The sequence below is a fragment of the Podarcis tiliguerta genome (assembly GCF_965153285.1).
Source record: "Podarcis tiliguerta genome assembly, chromosome: 3".
NCBI classification, from domain to species: Eukaryota; Metazoa; Chordata; class Lepidosauria; order Squamata; family Lacertidae; genus Podarcis; species Podarcis tiliguerta.
This window is the reverse complement of record NC_139536.1, coordinates 96,376,646-96,394,747: the sequence shown is the minus strand read 5'-3', so window position 1 is coordinate 96,394,747 and position 18,102 is coordinate 96,376,646. Positions and strand designations below refer to the sequence as shown.

General features: G+C 39.7%; 1 protein-coding gene across 3 annotated transcripts in view; it reads left to right on the top strand.

Annotated features, from left to right (window-relative positions):
• The window catches only part of CSMD1 (CUB and Sushi multiple domains 1), a 920,428-nt gene that overhangs the window by 572,060 nt on the left and 330,266 nt on the right, over nt 1-18,102 (top strand). For 2 of the 3 annotated variants that reach the window (XM_083431289.1, XM_083431288.1), the window contains exons 6-7: nt 1,496-1,608; nt 15,162-15,239. In XM_083431289.1, coding sequence (XP_083287415.1) covers nt 1,496-1,608; nt 15,162-15,239 — 191 coding nt within the window. Of the gene's footprint in view, nt 1-1,495; nt 1,609-12,907; nt 13,010-15,161; nt 15,240-18,102 lie in introns of those variants that run through there. The other variant, XM_083431290.1, reaches the window with a different exon arrangement.

Below are 18,102 nucleotides of genomic sequence, written 5' to 3'. Positions count from 1 at the left end.
TAGATCACACAAGCCAAGATGGGCAAGAGTCAGCCAGATCACTGCAGGTGTCTTGTCCACATCCTCAAGTTTGCAACTCAAAACTGATCTCACAAGATGTGTGTAGATGGTGCTCTGGGGATCTTGCCATCATTTGTTTTAACTGTGGCATCAAGTAGAGGGAATGTGAGCTATTTTCCCCTCAAGGTAAGCAGAAAAATTGGTGCCAACAGGTGGAACAATGTTCTTATTAACAGGCTGGACTTAACCACCCTATTTAGAACAATTTTCTAAGCTGTAGAATTTATGCTCCCCCCCCCCAATTTCTCTATGTAATTGTGGAATGTGATTCAGCCATCTCACCCTTTACAAAGGACCACAGCTGTGACCATATAATATTTGATGGTAACACTGTATGTTGGATAATGCATTTTATCCGAAGCTTCTTTTGATGAAGGTGGCTTATTATATGGAGACAGCTGCTCTGGATCCAACCCAAAGTTTTTAATTCAAATTGAAACTTTGTTTTTCCAACTGTATAGGTTCAGCTCCCCCCCCCCCATCATTGGACACACCCATTTCACCAATCACCTTTATACTGTGTGTGTATAAAGGACTGCTTTACAGTTGTTAAAGGGCAAAGGACTGCTACAGTTGTTAGAATCATAGAATTATAAAATTGCAGAGTTGGAAGGGGCTAGAAGGGTCATCTAGTCAAACCCTCTGCAAATGCAGGAATCGTTTGCCGAACGTGGGGCTGAAACGCACAACCCTGAGATTAAGGGTCTCATGTTCTACCGACTGAGGTGTGATTAGTGTTCCATTATAAGGAAGAGAGATGATGCTTCAGGAAGTGAGCATGCTGGCGCAAGGACTATCTGCACACATACTCTGCTGATATATGGAATTGAGGTACAAAGACTATTGTGTTGGACACTCAACAATAAGAGCAGGTGTGTGTTCCTCTTGGAAAAGAAGTCACAGTATCCCTTAATTTTCAAGTTTGACCTTCTTTCCTGGGCATTCTCCATATGAATGTTTGACCCATAAAGATAACTGTTGCATAACACAATGTGCTTATTGATGGGTGTGAGGGTGGTTGAATGACTTACGTACAGTCAACTTGATGTAATCATTCTGATTGCTTTACTACTACAGTAAAAATGTTTGAAAATTATATATAACCAATTTTGAATTGTAAGGCCATGTCTCAGATGAAAACCTGTTGTCTTGAGAGGTATTGGAAAGCTCAAGTTGCCCATACATCAACTCTACTTCTGTATGGCATGAAATGTATATGTGGCTTCTGTGTAAAACCTTTAATAAAAAAAGAAAAACCTAAGCCGTGTCAGCATAGTCCATTATGATAGAGATTAAGTATAATATGTCCAGACTGCTGTATTTAATTGTATATCTTTATTAATACTACGTATGCATTATCTTCACATGCACGCAGTAATGAGCCTAATGAGTTTTTGCTTCACTTTTCAATGCCACATTTTTTCTCTCTCCCTAGGTTGACGGGCATGAATCTTCCCTCTCCTGTTATCAGCAGCAAAAACTGGTTACGGCTCCATTTCACTTCTGACAGTAATCACAGGCGGAAAGGATTTAATGCCCAGTTTCAAGGTAAGAATTACATAGGGAACTGTCAGTAGAAATCTATTCCATGCCCCCCCCCCAAAAAAATATCTAAAAGAAGTCATGGTAGTGAAAATGTTTTATTTAGACACTGTACATTTGGGGGATAAACAGCCAAGAGCCAAGTCCTTTCTAGCTTGGAATCACAGTCCTTGCCACTCAAAAATATTGGTCTCAGTTGAAATCTGTTTAATAGGCCCATGATTGCTGCTGTATTTCTTTTGAAGTTAGTTACCATGACATATACGGTTATATGTCCCTCCTGGACTGCTGCCTTGCCAACACGGTTAACCCTTTTGTTTTAAACAAGACATTTTATTATTATTATTTAAGATGTCTACTATGTGGGTTTCTTTAAACCCATTTTAAATTCCCCTCCCCGTTACACCTTTAATTGTCTTGGGTTCTTTGACATTGTTTAAATAGCAACTTCAAATGCTGACTGCTATAATAATGGTGTTGCAAACACTGGGCAGTGTCAAGTGAAATTTTTATTAGAGTGCAAGGATTTCTGCTTCCACAATGGAGCTCCTTCCATGTGGCCCTGCGTCCTCCCAAAATCTGCTCCAGAGGGTTCTGAGAACCCCCAAAACAGATTCGTGGGGCACACAGGGAGAGGTGAGGGACGGGGAGTTCCATTGCCCAGCCAAAAGTCCTTCTGGTAGCAGAAGCACTTTGTTGAATACCACCTACTGAACTAGTGACGCTCTCCAAGGTAGGTGTTCTCCAGGGCTTGGCAGACTGTCTTTTCCTACTTAGGACTATGAGCCCTAGAATTCCAGTTGGAAATTGATGGTACATGTGAGGGCTTTCTTGACAAAAGTCTCTTTCTCCCCCCCCCCCTCTCTCACACACACACACACAGTCAATTTCTCAGCTGAGATTTAGACTTGGAGCATAAGTTCCCAGCAGAAAAGGATGCTCTGCTAGAGTGTGGGGAGCACCCGATTTCTCTGCTATGTTCAGATTGAATAATTGCAATAAACATGAGCCTCTGTTGCAAGGGCTTTGATCATTTAAGGGGTGAGCAGTTGGATGCTTGTGCATCAATTTGCTATAGCATGAACTTGAGCACATAGATTAAGGCTATTGGAGAAGATGCATAGCCTTTTGTGCAGCACTCACACTACAGGAGGAATGATCATGCCATGTCACGTTCTGATAGATGAAGCATTTCAAATTTTGTAATTTAAAAACTTGGGGGTGAGGGAGTTGGGTGCTTTTCTTTATGGTATACATTTTAATTTATTCAATATTATGGTTACTTAAACAGAATCTAAACTCTTAAATAAATCTGTCTCCACTGAAACACAAAATAAAGGATAAACTTTGATTTAACAAAAGTAATTTATTCCAGAGGGCTATTTTAAAATGGAAGAACAGCACAGAATGATAACTTCATTTCCATTCATCTAAGGTGGTGCTTATATGAATCTGAATTGCAACATGGCACAAAATCCTAGAGAACAGTACAAATACTGTCTTCCTCATAAGATGACCTGCATTTACACGAGTGGTCTGTTGATGATCCAAAATAACCATGGCCAGTTGGACTTAATTCAAGTGATTTGGGTAACCCACTTGTACGAATGGTAAAAAAAGAAGATCTAGTTCACATTTAAAGGTAAACGGACCTAATGCGCACTTTGCAAAATAATCCAAGAAGAGAAAAAAGGCAACCATCGAAAGTTGCACTTCCCCAATTTTTTCAATGCAACTTTCCATCCAAGTCTTGTGTACAAAAATTATGGGTGGGATTTAAAGTAACACTAAGGAGTTTCCCTTGGTCAATGCTAGCATTTGTGCTGCTGGATGGAACAACCTCATCTCTCTTCTCCTCCCCTCCCCTCATGCACTGTTCTGGGTGTTTTCCCAACTGCACAGAGCCAATGGGGAACAGGAGATGGAAGAAAGCCTCATTGTGCTATCAGGACTCATTCCTCCGGCTCCCAATCGTTTTAACTATTTAGTTGAATTCAGCCCACCCACTTGGGAGTGCTATATCCATACATAATTTCAATACTAGCCCAGTAACGTAAGGCTCTGCTGCTCCAAACCTGACAAGGACCAGCTAGAGAACTGGGCTTGGCAGTGAAGTGCAAGAAACAAATAATAGTTTTATGAGAGAGCTCCCTTAATGATTTCCTGCATTGATGGCAATCAGTTATATACTTTTTTTTTGTTATATTGGTATACTAGATCTTCATGATTCAACACTCAGAAATCTCACTCGTTTCCCAACTCTCAGAAAAAGCACACTATTCAGACTGCTGGATGTTTCTTTGTGGGCATCTTTATTAGATTTCTGTTTTATGAGAAAAGTAGAGCTTTAGTGTTGTCACTTTTTCTATATGTTCACAAGGATATTTATCAAAAAGCAATTTTTCTAAAATGGAATGTTTATTGATTTTGTTCCTACCTGATAAATCTTTGCCTAAAATCAACTTTTGTGATTAAAGTGGAAAGAAAACAAGGGAAAGTCACTTGTTTATACACCTGGAGTTAGTAATTAGTTATACTTACAAATTCGCATGTACAGTTTCATTTAACATCAGCTGCAGTCCTAAGCATACTTACTTGTCAGAAAGCAACACTACAAGCAATGGGGATTTGCCTTCCATTAAATAAAACTAAAGTTGTTAAACTGAAGAAGAGTAACATTTTGATTCACAAAAGTCATTCATTCTCCATTCCTTTTTATGGGGTGATTGTCACTAAGAAACCAAAATCTGTGTGGAAAACATTTGTGTGAAGTTGCTGTTTCTGGCCACACCTCTGATATTTTCACCTAAAAAAGAAGGCTCTTGCTTGCATGGTTAAAACTGACCCTTACCCCATGGGTACCACCTCACAAAAACACCTGCCCATGTTTTTAATAAGAAAAAGTTGAGCCTTTGTCAGAAATGGAGGTAGGGTGATTGTTGTTGTTATTTATTATTATTATAAATGCAACATCAGGCGTAAAAACTGATGCTTATGTTAGGGTTGTATAGGAGATACTATCCCACTTTGCCAAGTCATCCTTCCTCTCACAGGATGTGACATACTTTCCATCTTGTTGCTTAGCGGTTATGTTGATACTGTTCTCTCTGTTATTACCTCTTCTTGACTGAATCCATCAGCTATGAATTTTCAGTGATGTTTCAAAATGGAAAGACCTACCTGTCAGATTGACTTGCAGATATGCTTAGCCATTTTGTTAAAAATTGGGAAATGGCATGGTAATTTCCAAACTACTTTTAAATTCAAACTTCTCATTTGCCTCCACAGTCTCTTGATAACTTATTATTTAAAATGTTGATAACCCACCTTTCATAACTAAAAATACCAGGGTGGATACTGACTAAATAATAAAATAAACAACAATAAATACTAAAATGCATCATCAAATAAAGCAGCTAAAAACAACATACCAATCTACTCACAAAACTGAATCTTCCTGTGTGAATTAATTAGTCTTGATCTAGTACCAAAATGATAACTGTTGATATGGAGGCAGTAGAATTGGATGTCACCGCAGAGATGGCTCTTAAATCTCCCCCTGTTTAAAAAAGTGAAGTCACTCAATTACCTGAAATAGAACAAGGTATAATTTCTTCAGCGTGGATTTTTGAACACCTCTCCTCTCCTTAGAGAAAGGGCTCTTAAAAGCCATCCCTACTTGTAGTCATTATACTAGCTTGTCTTTACTGTGACCATTTTCAGATGTTTTCCACAGAAGCAGTACATATTAGCACGAAGACTCAAATATCAGGAGACATGAGAAAATGGCTCAAATTTAACAAATGTCCTGATTCATGTTTTGTGAATATTCAAGTACTTGTTGGTAGTTTTCATTGTCATAGCAACACTAAAAAAGTAAAAGTTGACTGTCTCATATAAACCTTGTGTATATCAAAATTTACCAAATTGTTGATATTTATGGTGACATATCCACCAGCTGCACAAAAAGTTCAGATACTTATAAATCCAGCAAGATTGAGTCAGCTCGTGTTCAAAACTGCAACTCTTGTAATGTGTTTTTAAAACAGAACAAAACAATAAATGACCTGAACTTAAAGTGTTTCCTACCATGCAATCTCCTTTTTATCTGGCTGGTAATTCATTGTACAATCTATTTGTTGAGCTAAATATAATCACTTTTATGGGAAAAGAAGCATATCATAACAAATTACAAAGCTAATGGTCTTAAGCAAACAATCTGATCAAAAAAGGGCTGTGCAGGATTAATTCTGTTTCACATGTTTGAAAGATTGATTAAAAGAGATTAAAGCACCATTGTGGCTGTGCTGTTGTAGGCTATCTTTACAAGTGAAAGATTTAATCTTGAGAATTCAGCTTTTACTCAATATTGCTTCCCACATTGCTGAGGCCCTCAAGCTAATTGAAAGCGAAATGATACCTATTGTTGGTTGCTCCTGAGACACAAGTTTCAGCTTTAGTTTGAAACTGGCTAGTCAAGATAAAACTGCTTCATTTGAGGTCATTTTCAATTTTATACTTTCCCCCACAACACACACACACACACACACACACACACACAATCAGCTACCATTGTGATTTTCTGCTTTATTGGGAAACAGTGATTGTACTTGCACCTTCATAGACGGGAAAGGCGTGAAGAGGAGAGAAGAGAACATGAGTTGAGTAGAGAGATTGAGAACAGAAAAAATCAAGAATGAGGTTTCTGCACTATGGTTGAAAGAAAGATGTACAACAATATTATCTCAACAGGATCCAAATGTAGTCCATCCTAGAGAGGGGAAGGACTAAATGCCATTGGTTTCAGCGAGTCTCTTTGAAGTGGACTAAGCACTGTATTCAACACAGGCTAGGTAAATCCTTGTGTACGCAGGCCAACTTCCACTTATGCAACAGGACTCCTCCCCCACATGCCCCTCCTATTTTTTATGGATTTTCTTTCAGCCTCTGGAGCAGTGGGGAAGGTATGGAGTGCATGGTGGGAAGAGAGGGGAGAAAGTCCCATTTCAGAAGTTGAAGTCATTCTGCTTGTGCAAGGATTCAGTTGAAGCACGCCATCTGTCTGGATCTGACCCAGAGGCATCAACAGAGAGATTTAGTTGTATCTATTCTAGTGACCTCAGAGCTCTACCACATAGCCAAGCAGTATACTCTCTCAACGGCACCTGAAAAGAAGGACTGCCTGGTACCTTCATGACAGGCAAAAACATTTCACTTCTTCCAAGCCTTGGCCTAATTCAACAATCTATGGCCTTTTAAACTATGTACAGTGGTGCCTCGCAAAACGAAAAGAATCCGTTCCGTGAGTCTCTTCGTCTAGCGGTTTTTTCGTCTTGCGAAGCAAGCCCATTAGCGGATTAGCGGATTAGCGCTATTAGCGTTTTAGCGGCTATTAAAGGCTTAAGGGATTAGCGGATTAGCTGCTAAAAGGCTATTAGCAGCTTAGTGCCTTAGAAAAAGGGGGTGGGGAGCGAAACCCCCCCCCAGGAATCGCAATACATTTTCGTCTTGCGAAGCAAGCCCATAGAGAAATTCGTCCTGTGAAGCACCTCCAAAACAGAAAACCCTTTCGTCTAGCGGGTTTTCCGTCTTGCGAGGCATTCGTCCTGCGGGGCACCACTGTATTTCTCTGTTTTTATATTGTAAACTGCCCTGCGATCCTTGGATGAAGGGTGGTATAGAAATGTAAAAACAAACAAATAAAATGGTGTACTAGGCCTAGAATTTTCCATCAACCCAACCTCTAGTACACCATTATCTTTGCTTCCACTGATAGATCACTGAAATACCACTGAGGGTCTGTTTCAAGAGCTTCATACTTCCAAATCAGAATTTTAACTTATTCTGAATGTAGCATCCTGCATGTCTCTACCTGGCTTCTGAACAGTTACTTGTGCAGAATTGGTTTGGCTCATATGTTTGTGCTTCAGGGGACTTTTGTGTGTGTGTATTGAAAAATCAGGCTGTATTAAAACAAGACCACCAGGGAATGAAAACTCTACAGTGAAGCATTTTACAATATAGATAGGCTTCACATGCTTCCTAAAAGCAGGTGGGAAAGGAGGAGCAGCAGTAGATTTCATCAGGGAAGTTGTTCCATTGCTGCTTTTCAAGAAAGTCACAGTGCAGGTCTTGATATCTGCCACTGATGTTTTCACTTTGCACAGCAAGGGCAATTGAAGCACATGCTGGCTTGCTCAACATAACCTGTGTGAAAAGTTCATATAGGTCAGATAACTTGTTTGAAGCTCAACCTGGAAAACAAATGCCTCTGACTTTCCTCCAAATGTTCTAGTGCTTCCGAGGTTCCTTCTTGGTAAAAAAATAATGCTGGTGTCCGCTGCACTACTTTAAGGTTCAAGAATTTATTTTGAGCTTGTCTTGTGTTGCTATGCTTGTAGTACCACTTTCTTCCAACCATTCCCACAAGTTTAAAAGTAAAGCCAAGGAGTTGCATAAGTTAAGAAAGGCTAAGTTTATAATGCATGCCAGTGATTCCTGCCTCACGCTGTTTAAAGTTTAATTTTGATGCATTGTGGCCACATAACAGAGAATGGGTCAGAGAGACGTAACATGTTTTGATCATTATGCTCCAGAAGTTATCTGCCTCCTCTGTTTGACTACTTTGAATAATTCAGGCTTCAGCAAATAGATAATCCTGAAGTCAAACACTGAATATAATTGAAGCTGTAGGAATAAATCTTCAGTGGAGAAAAATGGCACAGGGGGAAGAAAAGAAACAAACTCTATGGTAAAATGCATTTTTGTGCAAAAACCTGGAAAACCCAAATATCTGCTTCGTAGTAGTTTTGTAGTCAATCAAGTGGTGCCATTCTGTTCAGAGGACAATGCTAGCAAAAGAAGATGGGAGTGTTTTGGGGTGTTGTTGTTGTTTTTGTTAATTTGCCATTCACCTTATGTAAATGTGCTCTAGAGTGGAAGGTGGCTTGAGGTCTCGAAAGTGAAAGTGAAAAAGGAAAATCATCTCCCTTCCTTTTCTGTTAATAGATTTCCCCACCAGACCAAAGACTCTTCTTTGAATGGAAAGACTTTCTCACTCGCAGAAGGGGGCACCATTAGATGAAACCCTCTTTCCCCCCCTTAATTACAATTCTTATGTAAACACCCAGCCCAGTCCAGAGTTAAGAATGTGTTCTAATGTACTCATGGAGTTCCTACATGTGTACTTAGTCCTCGTTCATTTCAGCTAAGAAGCCAACCCATTCACATAAAACAGGCATACCAAACTTGGCCCTCCAGCTGTTTTGGGACTACAACTCCCACCATCCCCAGCTAACAAGACCATTGGTCAGGGATGATGGGAATTGTAGTCCCAAAACATCTGGAGGGCCAAGTTTGGCCACGCCTGACATAAAAGGACTGGGTGTAAGCTTAATCAGATCATCTTCCTTCATCATTTGACTGGGGAAAGTCTGTACTTCCTGTTACCCAAAATACACAGACGAAAGCTCTTACTTGGAAGTAAGAAAAAGATCATTATTCAGGAAAAGAGTCATGCAGGCATGTAGCAGTCTCCTGGCTCATGACGCACAGTTCAGAAGTTCAGGAGCGGGCAGAACTGGAAGGAAGTGATGAAGAAGAGTTTGGATTTGATATCCCACTTTATCACTACCCAAAGGAGTCTCAAAGCGGCTAACATTCTCCTTTCCGTTCCTCCCCCACAACAAACACTCTGTGAGGTAAGTGGGGCTGAGAGACTTCAGAGAAGTGTGACTGGCCCAAGGTCACCCAGCAGCTGCAAGTGGAGGAGCGGAGATGCGAACCCGGTTCCCCAGATTACTAGTCTACCGCTCTTAACCACTACACCACACTGATGAAGATGTTCCAACAAGTTCCCACTCCTCCTGCCAAGCTTTAAAAGACAAGGCATGGTGCACTCACTTCTGAGACTTCCCTGCCTTATAGAAATATTGGAATGGCAAGTGCATTATCCCTTGGCGCAGGTTGGTCTGCTCCAATCCAATTTGCAAAATCGGCAGGTGGCAAGACTGCTCCTGTTCAGTTGCTGCCGCCTCCAGTACAGTCTCCCCCTCACATGATAAAAACCCCTCCAGTCTCCACTGACACTTCCTGTTATTTAGGAATGTAAGAGGGGAGTGTTGACATCCCTATTCCCCATTCCAAAGTGACTGAAGTCAGGAAAGATCCATCCTCTCTGTTTCTTCAATCTCCACCAGAGCTTTCTAACCCAGGCCTGATCCCAACAGTGATGTGGGCCTCATGGCAAACTCTTTCATAAAATGCACACTAAATATTTGTTGGATTTACCCTTGAAGTTCTGTAGTGAAATAAATCAGTTAAACATGCACATGCACATCCAAATACTTAAGATTTTGAAGATGGTTTTTCTTTAAAGTACAGTAGGTTTGAAGCTCTGTCAAATCATTGCAATAAATTAGTAATAAAATGAAATAATTAGTGAAATATATAGCTGCTAGTTACAAAAAAAATATGTAATCAGATTACTCAGCCACTGAAAAAGCAGCACAATTAATTAATTAATAGCACAATTAACATCTGCTCTATTTATGTCTTAGTTAATTTGTTCATACTTCTCTTCCATAGTTTTTTTTTCTATTTCAGATGCCTATTTTTAACATAAAGTTGTAGACTTACTTGCTGAATATAATTATCTTAATTTATTGTGCATATTTTTGATCCGAGGCTTATAATAATACTTTCAAGTTCAACCAGTTTTTCTTGGTATCTTAGATCAGGCTTGCTCAAACTCGGTCCTCCAGATGTTTTGAGACTACAGTTCCCATCATCCCTGACCACTGGTCCTGCTAGCTAGGGTTCATGTTGTAGTCCCAAAACAGCTAGAGGGCCAAGTTTGAGGAAGCCTGCCTTAGATGCTTTGAATATATTTTTCAGTGCAAAGTTCTCCAAAAAATGGATCATGGATTCTTTATCTAATGCAGATAAGACATTTTATACCAGGTTAAATAATATAATCAGTGGGTGCAATCCAACTCCATTAACATAAATAGTATCTGGACTGCAGGTGTTTATTGTCAGATAAAAGTAATCAGAGATCAATCTAAATACATTAAAATGGGGTGGAGAAAACTCTTACCTGCTTTTCTCTTTGTTCTCACACTGTAATGTGATCTTTAACATGATTTGGGCACTGCTGTAGAAGTGCACAGTCCCTTCCTCCCCTTTCCAATGGTTGGCATATAATCACATTTAATACATTTTAGGTGCATAATTATTTTTTGGGCTCGTTCCAGAAAGCCAATCATGCAAAACTGTAATAGTTTTAAATGAACCAGGAGAATGAAGGCTTTCAACTACTACAACTGGAAATAAGTGCAGTAAAAAAAGGAACATGCGGAATATGCATTTCTGCAGGTGTTTTAAGTTATTATATACTTTTATTTTATCTCTATTATATTTGTTGAGCTTGCTGTGCACCACTTAGAGACTACTGTAATTAAGCAGTATATAAACTGTCAAAATAAATTATATGGAATAATATTTCCACTTATAGTGCTTTTCCAAGCCCCAACCCAGGGATCTCCAACCTTTTTAAATCTTGATCTCCAAAAGCAACCCTTTCGCAACTAAACAACCCCCCAAAGGCCAAATTGTGTGTGTGTGTAATAAATGTGGGTAGGGAATGCTTTTTTGTGGGCACCAGGAGGTGTCTGAGGGTGCTGTGGTATTTATGGGCGTCATACTGAGAACCTCAGCCCTAATCCGTAACCTCAAAATGGGGCTCTAGTTCATCTCAAGAGGGCAGATATCTAGCACTAATGGAGCTACTGCAGCTGCTTTAATGAATTGCCCTGCTTGAGACTAGGTTAACAAGCAGCACTATGGGGAAAAGGATAGGTTATCACATGCTTATCTTGTCACAAAGTTTCAATGGAAGAAGAGCTGGTTAAAATATGAGTGGCAGATTTAGCCCTGTGACCTCCAGCTGCCAAGCTCAGCTGTTCAACCCTGGGACTAGTGGCCAGTTTTTGCACCACAATAGGAAAACACACAAGCAGGGAGTGAACCAGGTGACTTTTATTTAGACCTTTAATTTAAATCAGCAGATGGGGATGACTATGGGGCGGGAACTAACTTAACTGGACAACAAGAGCCAATGGCCGACCCACGCTTGCAAGTGAAAAGGAAGGCCTTGTCTCATCACCCCCTGGGATTGCAGAGCCCCAGGTAGATGCGAGATTTCAGCCTCAAAGGAGGCCCTTATCCTGCCCCCGAACAAGAGTCTGGGAACTGAGCCTTGGGGCTGACCTGAAAAGTGCCTAAAGGGCGTCACCGGCTAAACCATTTTTTGTTTTTTTCCCACACCTAAAGTGCCCAGCTCCTGAAGATTAACCTATTTAAACAACACAGTAGATCATGTAGCACTCTGTCTTGCTATTCAGAGTGAATTGGGGGGGAAACCAATCTGTAATCCAGAATGCGGATTGGGAAAAAATCCAACATAGTCCCCTAGTGGCAATTTTGAAGCACACTGAGAGACAGGAAGGGAGGCTGGGTGCTGCTTCAAATGGAGGGAAGGCAGGTTGTCCCTTTAGTAGGCTCCATTCACTGCCCATCCTCCTCAGGCCACCTTAGGAATGCATCAATTGGTGCCAAGGATTTTTTCCACTCTGCCTCTTGCCCAACACCTCACTGCCTCCCAGGCACCATTTAAGCCTTTTGGCTGAACGTTCTTGTGATGTCTCAAGCACAATGTATCTATGCCTTGCTTCACCACCCTGTTGCAGCTCCCTTACTCCACCCACCCCTCAATTGTGACTATGTAAGAAGGGGCTGCTTCTGAAAGAACTGCTGCCTTACACTTTCTAGGCATTCCCCCCTTGGGAAATGGGGTTGTCCCACACATCACAAAGAAATAGGAACATGTTCCTGAGGTCCATTTGTAAAGGCCTCTGGGGAAAGCTCCTGATTACCAATGTGTGCTTTTCTTAGTTCCCTTAGGCCTTGTATAGCTAAATAATATAATCAATGGGTGCGATCCAACTTCATTAGCATAAATAGTATCTGGACTGCAGGTGTTTATTGTCAGATAAAAGTAATCAGAGATCAGTCTAAATACATAAAATAGGAATCATGGATCCGCAAAGGAATCATGATCCGTCACCTCTCCAACTAGGAAATGATCACCTCAAAGGCCACTGTGACATCACATGGACCTCCTCTGGGGTGATCATCCATTTTCAAGCGGGAGAAGCCTCACTGCAGGACTTTGTTGGGACAAACTCACATTGCTTTGTGGTTCTGAGGCCTGTATGTCACAAAGCAGGAACTCTTTTGGAATCATTGGGGACATAGAACCAGGTGGTGGTTTCTGTTCTTCTGCAATACATGAGATCAAATGGAATTGATGCTGTATCGACCCTCTTGCCTTCGGCACAATCCTGAGGTAAATTGTCACACAGCAAGAAGTGCACGAGTCCCCAGTACTACTCGGGAGATAATGATGAACACACATAATTAAAAAATTGAGTATCTCACATTGCAATAGACAAACCAGACGATTGTTGTGGAGGGAAATTCGTTGAAGTCTTGTAATTTCTCACCCTCTCAGTCTCTCACAGACAGAACAACATAAAAAGGCAATAATGCTTTTATGTCTCCTATGAAATTCAATAATGAGAACATTAATACCAGTTGAGACACTTCAAACACGTTGACAGAAACTGCCAGCATGATTAAAAAACAAAAACAAAACCCCAGACTTGTCTGATTTCCATGGCTTTCTAATGGAACATACTTGAATCATTTCAATAAAGCTTTATTAGAGTGTGGTACTTTGATATGCAGGCAAAAAGTGACCTCCTGCAAATGCCTGCCACGTTAACCAATTAAAATTAAGAAACTGATGTCCAATTTAATGTTGGCAAATATCCTTCTTTCTTCCATATTTTCCATAATGATATTCTGATTTTAACGGGAAAGTTATGGGTTTTATTAGGTAGGTGAAGTAATATAATTAACTATATTACTGTATTTTAATATTTGGTTGGAAGCTGCCCAGAGTGGCTGGGGAAGCCCGGCCAGATGGGCGGGGTATAAATATTATTATTATTATTATTATTATTATTATTATTATTATTATTATTATATATTTTATTTCCCTACAGCCCCATGTGTGTGGGTTAATGGAGAAAAGGATCCACTTCTCACTTGTGTCTAAAAATGTGGAACTGAGCAGAGTTTATATCCCATTTTATGGAGTTTAACTGAAAGCATGGGAGTTAGCTGTTGGGCTGATCTCCCCCTTTGTTACACTGTTTGTCAAAGAAACAGGCTACAGACTGAAAAGTTAGTTTAAAACATATAGTTTACTCACAGTCAAGCATTTGATCTTAGCAGTAAAAATAAATGCAGGTAAAATACTTGTGTTTGCAGCAGAAACACCTTCAGGCATTGCCCTGATGCTGGAGCAAGTGGATAGATGTCCGTCTGCATTGTTTGTCAAAGAGAGAGTGGGAACAGGAAATACTTCTTTGCTGTTTCCCTCCCAGGAGAAAAGGCGGGAATTATATCACACAGAGCCTTCTCTACCAATTACATTTCCGTGGTCTGAGTCGGCCTATCAGGCTCTATGGTCTTAACCCTTTCACATGCTAACTTGCAAATAATACACAGTGTTAGATTTGACTGCATGCCCCCCACAAGTTAACTAAGTTTTAATGATATTTGTTAGTCAATTACATAAAAACCAGACTGCACATGATTGCATGTAACAGCAGACTGATTGGCACAAGAAAACTCAGTTTGAGAGGTGGTGTTTGTGAGTGGAGAAATAACCCAAACAACAGCAAATACCAACAAATAGGTTTTCCCCATGTCTTAGGAACTGCTCAAGGTACTGCCACATGCTCATTGTGTCAGTGTGTCTGTAAACCTCTGTCATCACTGAAGCTTGTTGGCAAAAGTCTTGTTGCTTGGAAAGAAAGGTATTTTTAGCACTAAATAGTTGGTGCATGTTTTGTGCTGAGGCCGATTAAGTATGAAGCTGAGGGTTCTCAAGATGACTGTTGAGGACATGCCACATAAATTTGAATGTCAGTAGCCACTCGACCATGAAAAACTTGAGCATGATGGGTCAAATGCAGTCCAATGAATTAAAGAAAGTCAAACATGTTTGAACTCTATTCCATTATGATTAAGTGCTTAATATCTGTATCCACTTTCATATATAAAAATGCATATTCATTTAACAAGTTAGTAGTGGGGCAATTGGGAATCTTTACTTTTGGTCATGGGAGATAAAGACTTCTCTACAAAATCATTTCAAATAATGACTAAATGATACATTTACTTATAGGCAGGGATTTTTTTCAGCTGGAACTCAGTTCCGGCACCTCTCAAGTGGATTCCATTGCCATTCTAAGAGAATAAGTGAGGTGTTCATGGTGAGTTCTGACACTTCTTTTTCTAGAAAAAATAGCACTGCTTATAGGAAAATAAACTGTTGTCCCATATCCACATTTCTTCAAATTTGAGTGAATAAATATTGAATACAATATGTATTTCTACCATTTTGTCTTTTTTTTCCTCTTTTACAGTGAAAAAGGCAATTGAACTAAAATCAAGAGGGGTCAAGATGCTACCTAACAAAGACAGCAACCACAAGAATTCCGTCTGTAAGTCCCTAACAAATATTTATTCTCCTAAGACTTTGTGGGTAATTTTTGATTATTTGATCTGGAAGACACAGACACAGAGCTTTAAAACCAAGGTTGACAAAAAAAAAAAAAAAAAAAAAGTTAACCCAAAAATGTTGAGATGAATGTGGAAGGTGCAAACATCCAAGGAATTCCAGTGGAAGTCAAAATATCTTCAACAGGGCTAGCAAAATGGCTCAGTGACGGTTTTCACACATTCTTATGAAATTAGGATAGATAGAAAATGGAAGGAAATGAGGAAAATAATTACCGGTAGTTTAACCTATGGTCAATTATCACCAATAAATCCATGTCAACCATGTTTCAGTAGCATAACAATGCATTATATTAGGGAAAACTGCTTAGTAAAAATGAAATTCCCTGGAGAAATTTGCATATTGGGAGAAATTCTCACATTAAATGCTGATGAATTTTCATGAGGACGTTAAAAGCGAACCACAAACTGATGCGCAAATGTGAAGAACTGAACTTCAAAGTGGAAAAATGAGAAACTGGGAGAAAGTTAAATTGACAGATTCATTCATCTCCAGTGGAGTGTGAGAGAGACACCAGGAGGGGTGTGTGTGTTGGTGGTGGGTACAGAGGTAACTGAAAAGTGGGAATCAGGTGGGTCTTCTCTTTCCCGGTCCTTTCCCACTCCCTTCACTCTGGGGGCTGTGTATTTGCCTTGCAATCGCGTGAAAGTTATTTCAATGTATACTTAATGTAATGATTCAATATCTCCAGTGTGTGAATGGTCTGACTATATTTGGCCCTGTGTCTGAGAACCCAAGAGTACAGCACAATAGTCAAGGAAAATGAAAATGGTATTAATATGATGCGTTGCGCAAAGTGAATATGTTTGATAAACAGAATTGGTATACTTGTATATCTTCCAGGTATGGTGCTGTAGGCCCCACAGTGTTAGGGTAACTCTTTGCACGGAAATATGTTACAGAAAGCAGAGGTAGTCATACTAATTAGGTTGATTGAAAACTGAGTTCAATGGGAGTTACTTGCAGGCAAATGTTATAGGTTTTCAGCCTTGTTGTCATTGGAGTGTGCATTTGAACCTACAAATTCTGAAGGTAGCCACTTTTTTGGAGTATGTTTTGTTGGGATGCTGTCTTTAATTACAGAAAGTGAACAAAGGACATGCTATTAACAATATTTATGGTGCAGTCTGCTGTTGATTTGTTTTTCAAAGACCAGATTTTATTATTATTATTTTCTGAAGAGGAATGATGCTATTATATATTCTATTAAACAAATGAATTATTAATACAGACTATCAACTAATGAAGATAAACCTTGTATTAGTTCCTTGTTTCCTCCTCAAGATTATGTAAGACTTCCCCACTGCAAATTTTGTAGCATTTTTTTCTCCCTCTATTTTGACATTCTTCTATGATTTAAACACTAAATGTGTTTGGACTGCATTGCAACATGTGGGGTGTGTGAGATTAAGCAAAGCCTTCGTGGAAAAGGTGAATTTTGAGAAAATATATGAAGGGAAAGTGAGATGTTGCGCCACAGACCAGCTGTTTGCTAATAATATTTCAGCTTACTGCATTAGCTAAAATTATCTGGATGGGACTGCCAGTTTTATTCTGTGTAACGTTCTCTATGGCACATTTGTAAAGGAAATTTAGATTAGATCTTACATTATTTATTGCTAATGTGTCATATCTTTTTGATTCACAGCCCAATCATATACATGCCTAGGCAGGAGCAAGCCCCATTCAGTTTAATAGAGCTTACTCTCTGGTAAATGGGTATAAGATGGCAGCCTCATTCTTTAATAATTTGTTCAATTTTGAATATATAGGATATTGCTTGTCCATATCCTCTCTCTTCCCGGAGGCAAGTGAAACTTCATGTTTTCCCTGTCTATAATAATTTGCATAAAAACAATATTCAGAAAATGTTCTATAAAGATAACATATTTTCTGTAGTCAAAAAAACAACAGCAACCAACTCCCACTTAAACCTCATTTGGAAAAAAAAAAACATTTTTCAAATGCAGGGCCCATTGTGCTGCCTGTTTACTTTTATAGCGTTGATGTTCCGTTTTGTCTCAGATGGAGAAAATTGAGTTATTTTTAAGGCAATGTTTTTTGCCATGTAGAGTCAAAGAACAAATGGCTTTACAGATTCAGTATTGATCTGCTGTAACACATTTAGATGAATTGATGGCACATGCTGTGTTACTCAGCAGTTGATGCCAAAACAGCTAATTCTAAGACAGGTTAGCCCTGCTGATTCAGTGTTGGATGCATGAGGAAAATTAAGGGGAAAGCAGTATTTACATTGGTTAACCATTTTGGGGAAATTATTACTAATGTAATGCAATGGGATATAAAAGCTCAGGGTGACATTACAAACAATATATTTCTGTCTTCATTCATGCTGAGTTCATAGCAATCCATGATGCTTTGTAACATTAAAATGAAACGACATTTGCTTCCTCACTCTCTCATCCTGTTCCCAGATATATTGCTCAGCCAAATGCAAAATGCCCTTATTTATGATGACGGGGATACATGAAAAGAAGCACCTGCAGACCTTGTTGGAGTGTATCATCACAAGGATTGCACCCATACATATCTGCCAGTACAGTAATAGCAAAGTGGTGATAGGCAGTGAGCAGTGGGAGGCAGTTGTCCCAAGGAACATAGCTTCCTTTCCCAGATTGGAATTACAGTCATACCTCGGGTTACGAACGCTGCGGTTTGCACGTTTTCAGGTTACGGACCGCGCCGAACCCAGAAGTACCGGGATGGGTTACTTCCAGGTTTCGGCATTCACACATGCGCAGAAGCACCAAATCGCGTCACATGTG